Source organism: Sitophilus oryzae, unplaced genomic scaffold (assembly GCF_002938485.1).
Source record: "Sitophilus oryzae breed Bouriz unplaced genomic scaffold, Soryzae_2.0 scaffold_249_pilon_pilon, whole genome shotgun sequence".
NCBI lineage: Eukaryota > Metazoa > Arthropoda > Insecta > Coleoptera > Curculionidae > Sitophilus > Sitophilus oryzae.
Genome location: NW_022146806.1, coordinates 731505 through 738041, shown reverse-complemented (window position 1 = coordinate 738041; position 6537 = coordinate 731505). Strand labels below are relative to the sequence as shown.

Genomic DNA, 6537 nt, shown 5'->3' with positions numbered 1-6537 from the left:
GGCACCTAGACGATTGGATACCATTCCTAATCACATCAATTCTAAAAAAGACTCCATCCGATTTACGATTGAGAAAGACAAATACTTCTGTCTACCGTCTCTGGATGTTCTTGTAAGAAGTTAGAGATCATAAAAAACATACCTACGCAATGAGGTAAAACAATCAGTCAGTAATGCAGACAATATTATGTGATCCAAGGCAGTAGAACATAAAGTGATCAGAAAATCTAATTATGCCCAAGAAGGGGAGAAAAAAGCAGGGAAGAAAACTCATTGGAAAATGAGTAAATTTAAAGAAGCCGTTTTTATATCAAACAATAAAAATTTCCATAATATGACAACCACTTATAAAACGTACCAATGACGACCTTGAAAAAAAATTAAAGGGTGATATACCGGGTGTGTCTCAGAAGTGGCTCACCCCCTATAACTTTTTTAATTTTTCAGATAAAAAAAAACGAGATTTGGCATGTTAGTATATGACATAAATTAGGATTAATTGACGGATCCAATTGTTTTCGGTCACTTCCTGTTTTACCGGAAATAGCTACAACTTTTGATTTTTAAATGGCACCCTAGGTATTCTTCTACTTTATTCGATAGAAAATGACACTCTGAATCGAATGACATATCATATGTCAACTTTTGACATATTCGCTCAAAAACAAATTGCGTTTTAAATTTCAATCTAGAGTGCCATGGGGCTGAGTTAAAAACACTAATTTTTAATCAAGGAGCCTTGGAAAAATAGATTTGATCGTCTAATGTTTTTAGTGTCTTGTCCTGGTCGGTTCAAAGATGCCCAAATCGAATTTTTAATCATATCTCAATTTTTTCAAGCGGAACAAGGGTGGCTCATTAGCATATGTGGAAAAAGTATTTTTTTACGAATAATTTGATACCACTCACTTGGTATTTCGAGTCAAATTTTTGTTATGAACCGCATGTTATAATTTCAAATAAACCATATAAGAAAATGTCAAAAGTTGACATATTATATGTCATTCTATTCAGAGCGTCATTTTCTATCGAATAAAGTAAAAAAATACCGAGGGTGCCATTTAAAAATGAAGTGACCGAAAACACTAGAATATGTCAATCAATCCTAATTTATGTCATATACTAAAATACCAAATTACGTTTTATCTGAAAAAATAAAAAAGTTATAGGGGTGAACCACTTTTAAGGAGCACTGCACTCGGTATGGTTTGTAAAATAACGCAACGTATATTGTTAGTCTATACACAGGGTGTCTTAAGTAAGTGCAAATATTTTCAAGGCTGGTATATTTTAATTCCAGGAACACGCCTATGAGGTTTTTGGCAAAAAAATGCTGAAAATCATACATTTCTTTTTAATTTTTCTGTATATTTCAGAAAACTTTTTAGAACGGCTGTTCACAGCAAATTTTCCCAAGGCATAATTTGTTAATCTCTGATAATATTACCATGGTTACGGCACAAAAGGGACGCAAATACAGAAACAATCCGGTGGCTCTCATTTTTTTTAAATAATTTTTTTTTAATTTTCAAACTCGAATAAATCGGTTATTTTGGACTTATTTGAAAAACGCTAAAGAGAAATTATGACAGTTAAAACGTTATGTCGCTCATTTGCGACAAAAATGACATAAGCCCAAATTGTTTTTTTTCGACGACATACAGTCTGCTGTTTTAAAAATGGCACGAACCTAATGACATTTTAAACACGGAGAACTATTTATGAATAACACACATTGACTACGTTGACTACTGTAACATTAGAACAGTCAATCGCTGTTTCCCCTAAAGTGAGCTTTTTGGAGATATGTTGTCCTTGTCGCAAATGAGCGATGTGCAGAAAAAGTTAAGACGTACGACAGTCCTGAATAGCCCTTAATTTTCTAGGTTTTCTTTTTACCTGACAACCAAAACTGGCAGGTAAAATGTTACGTATAGCCAGGGCTTTACCTACGAAAAATAAATATAAAACGTTAGAAAAGAAAAACAGTTAAATTTTAGTGGAATCTCGGTAAATTTTAAGGTTTGATTAGACACGGTAATGTCTCGATTTAGCGTCCATTACGGATTTGTGGCCTATTAAAGCTTTTTCCTTAAACGGTCCATAATTATCGTTATTACCGGCGTTAATTACCGAACGAGAAAACCACTGCGGCCTTTTCTTAGAACCGTCGCGCGCCAATTAATTAGTTCCAATCGTCCGTAGGTCGTTATTTCGTGTATACCATTTTCAAGCAAAATACCACAGTAATATGCAGATATTCGGCATAAGGGTCATTCCGCTCTAACTGTAATTTTTTATGTCCTGTACCTACAGTGTTAGGAAATTTTGAGTAACACGATTAAAGCTTCATTCAGAAATTTATTATTGGAGGAACAAATTGGTGTTTTAAATTAGCGTATATATGTAAGGGTGTTCCTCTAATTTCAAGGTAAGCATTCAGAACGTCAAAATTAGTGGTAATAATTTTCAATTGTTAAGCTTCATTTAGTACCTCGCAATTAATAGAATAAATTAGTGGTTTCAATTACACTTTATACTTTTTAGTTTACGATCATTAACAATGTCTAAAAAACACAATTAAAATTAATAGAATATCCTAGCAACATCTTCCAGTAGTCAGTTGTATCTTGTATCTATAGAGAAAGCCTAATATTTAGTTTATAACAACTTTTTTTTGAGTTTTTTTCGAAATACCCATAGGCCTTTTTTGAAGAGAATTCGCCACAGTGGTATCAGTGACGGATACAGAGGGGGGGGCCCATGGGGCCCGGGCCCCCCCTAAAATCTGTGAATTGGGTTAAATATTAGGCTTTTGGGTTAAAAATAGCGCCCAAAAAAGCATATTCTACATTACTTTTTATTTGGCCCCCCCCTAAAATATATTCCTGTATCCGCCCCTGAGTGGCATACACATTTTTTAAAAGTTTAGTGTTCCTTACTTGCTTATTTTGCCTCTATACTCTGTGTCTTAAAACCTTTTCTTATAACATGTCTAGAATGTTGTATCCAATAAAATGTAGTTTTATTTTAACAACAATACCTAATCGCGGAATTTACATTGGGAAAAACAATAACAGATAAAATTTGGTAAATTAAGGGCGGTATTACTGTTTTCAAAAAATATACCGCCGGTATATTTGTGAAAAAAAAATACCGCCGGTATATACTTGAAAAACTTTCGGCTTTTTTTTTCGGCGGTATTCATGTTTATAAATATATAAAACCGTATAACTGCGATCTTCCTTTCACCAATTGCTTATACCGCCGGCAGTAATTTAGCTAGTTTAATTAAAAAAATAATCAAAAAGCACAAGTTTCACCCATAAGACCAGAATCGCCCATAAACGTCACACACGCAACCACACCAAAGGTGAAGGAGTGGCGGGGGGCGATGGGTGATGCGAAGGCGGTCGGGACGCCGGCGACGGCCGCCGCGACGCTCACTTCGACGCCGCCACGAGAGCGCGAAGAACGACGCTGCAACACGACGCTCGATTCGAAAAGTTGGCGCGCAAATTACGAAAACCGCACTGGTTGTCGAAAACTTTAATCAAAGTCATGATGCTGATGTTGTATTTCGTTGTTTTGGGTTTGAATGTCGGTAAGTGTTTAATTTTAAGTATGTCATTTTTTTTAATTTATACAGTATGTTCCCGGATTGTCTTTACAAGAGGAAAAACTTTTTTATTGTTGGCTCTTTGAGGAAAATGCATTCTTTATAAAAAAATTATTCTAAGCTAGTTAATCCTGTTTATGCTTTTAGCTCGGCTCTTAGAATTTTCTATATCGTTTTAGAGAAAATTAAAGAAAACATAAAAATATTAAAAAATGTCTATACCTATGTGGCGGGTTCATCTTTCCAAAAAAATCCTATATGGGTATTTCGCCACTGCACTGCAACAAAAAAAAATAACGCTAAAATTATAATGAAAGAAGCGATAGCCACTAAAAGAAAAATAAAAGAGGCTTTTTTAATTCAATCTAATAAAAATAAATGTATTGCTCATGTATCTGTAGATGTTAGTAATGTATTGCAATCGCTTCTTTGATTTTAAAGAACATAACATAAATAAACATAACATACGTAAAATTTAGAAATAATCATACAGAAAGTTTGGGTTTTTTTGGTTTTACCTTATTAAGTAATTGTAAAAGGTAGTAATTGTTAATTTTGAAGTTGAACTTGATATAATATCATTTTAACAGAACGTCAACGGTTTCTTGTAGACGTACCTGTTTTAAAAAAGTAAAGTGTTCTCGAATAGTTGAATTTAAATATTTTAAATAATTTTTTCTTTATTCTTTGTATTTTCTTTTGCTTCCGACGACGGAAAGAGATAAACTTTCCGAAACGGTAAGCATTTTTTTCTTTGTTAGGCAAATTTGTATAACTACTGTAAACATAACTTCTGACAAGTAGTGTCCCTTTGGCTTTAGTGTTTACAAAAAATAACTATTTTATTTTGTAGATTTTCTTGCAATGCAGTGGCGAAATACCCATATAGGATTTTTTTAGAGACATAAAAATATTGTTTAAAAATATTATTCTTTTGTAATATAATTTTCATTTCATTCTTTGATAGATGGTTATTATTAATTTTGATTAATGTAATATTTTTGCTGTTGTTAAAGTATCACATTCCGATAACTAACGTTTAACGTTATTTTAAAACAACTTTTTTATTTTTTGTCATGGCAACTATGATGTTATAGCGTAATTGTATTAAAAATATGGATAAAAATTGCAAAAATCGGAATAAATCGCTAACTATTAAAAATAGGTATATGACGTACTTAACAAAAGTTGAAGAGTTTTGTAAAATCTGTCAGAAAAAATAATAACATATAGGGTTTAAAAATTTTAAATTTTTTTAATTTTAAATAATCGAAATTTGTAAATATATTTAGAACACTCTGTAACATCTAACTCACATATCTTGACATATATCCCTTTCTTCATGTCTATACATGTCTATAAAATTATCATACCAAATGTTAGTACTTCAACTTCAGAAACAATAGCATAACTGACAATTTTTTATGACACTGAAATCTAACATTTGTTTAAGCAAATTAAAATATTACAAAAGCTATTAATTTTAGGTATATAACATTATATATTTTACGCAGAATCCAAAAATAAAATGAAAAAACATATGTTGTATCCGCCACACTTTTTTGAAGCACTCTGTATACTCTGTAATAATTTTAAAATGTGCATCTTGACCTTCCCTATAACTTTTCTATTTAACATTTTTAATAAATCTCAAAACAAATGAAATAATGGACTTTACTCTATCGTTGACTCACCCTGTACATTCTTTCATGGGACACAGTGTATGTGGGAGTTACTTTAAGCTTCTGGGAATATGGCTACAAAATTTAACCGCCGAAAATCAAACTTCTGAAACTGAAAGTTCTAGAAACTGAATCTCAAAGTTCGAAGTCCATAGAAACAAATTTATCAGAAGCTCTTGGTTTGGTGATTCCTCTGAGATTTCAATGGTCTAAAGATAAATAATAATTTACGCAATTGTTGTTTATTTACATCTTAATGAAAATATTGTTACATGTATGCCGAAAATTAGTATGTATTAGTTTTTAAAAAGACAGCTTTGCAGGTCATAGGTTAATACAAGTTCTTTCTTTATATAATTGTCTTAAATTTATCTAAAACTATCAAAAACGAGTGCCTACTATTGAAACAGATAATAGAAAATTCGGTGTACTCTTTTATTTACTTCCCAAAACACAATACCATTCAATTGAAAATGCATTAGGTTTCTTTATGTTTCTCTTGCATTTTGTTGTGCCTTGCACAATGTTTTCCTAAGTAAATAACTAGCAACGAACCACCCTAACCTTTTACAATCACACTAAAGTGCATATGTTTATTACCTAGCCATAGCTTCCCACTCGTTTCAACTAGGAAGAAAAACATTGTTTTTTTAATAATTTACCATGAATTGATGGCTATTGGTGCTGTTTAATTGAATTGATTCGTTAAATAGTCTCTTCCAATTATCAGATAAAAGATCACAGTAAATGTATGTCCTGAATTGTGTTTTATTTTTATAATTAAATAATATTAATTAGAAATATTCAATGCAAATATTATTAGAGGTGATATATTTCGATTCCAGAAAAACCTCTTCTATTTTTTGAAAAAAAAATGTTTAGTTAAAAACATAATATCTTGATAAATATGGCAACATAGTAGATTAAATTTAGAAGAAAGAAAACCCAGAAAAAATTCTGTGGTTCTCACAATTTAAGCAAAAATTTATATTTTTTTTAGTTTTCCTAGTAAAATAACTCGATTATTTTGGACTTATTTGAAACATGAAAAGAGAAAATATGTTTCTTTTATCAGCCCTAAAAATATTTTCACTTATTTAAAATTCACCCTGTATAGTAATTGTCTGTAATGATCATGTTTTCAAAAAAGTTTTAAAAATATTTAAATCAAAACTATTAAAATTATTATTAAGATTGTATACCATTTTTTATAACTGCAGGCGGATATTTAATAAT

At 31.2% G+C, this 6537-nt stretch overlaps 1 protein-coding gene across 2 annotated transcripts in view; it reads left to right on the top strand.

The window, feature by feature from the left end:
- Positions 1-3454: 3454 nt before the first annotated feature.
- Positions 3455-6537, top strand: part of LOC115884423 (proto-oncogene tyrosine-protein kinase receptor Ret-like) — a 94284-nt gene continuing 91201 nt past the window's right edge. For both annotated transcript variants that reach the window (XM_030902988.1, XM_030902989.1), the window contains exon 1: positions 3455-3604. In XM_030902988.1, coding sequence (XP_030758848.1) covers positions 3562-3604 — 43 coding nt within the window. In that variant the 5' untranslated portion in view covers positions 3455-3561. The remainder of the gene's footprint in view (positions 3605-6537) is intronic.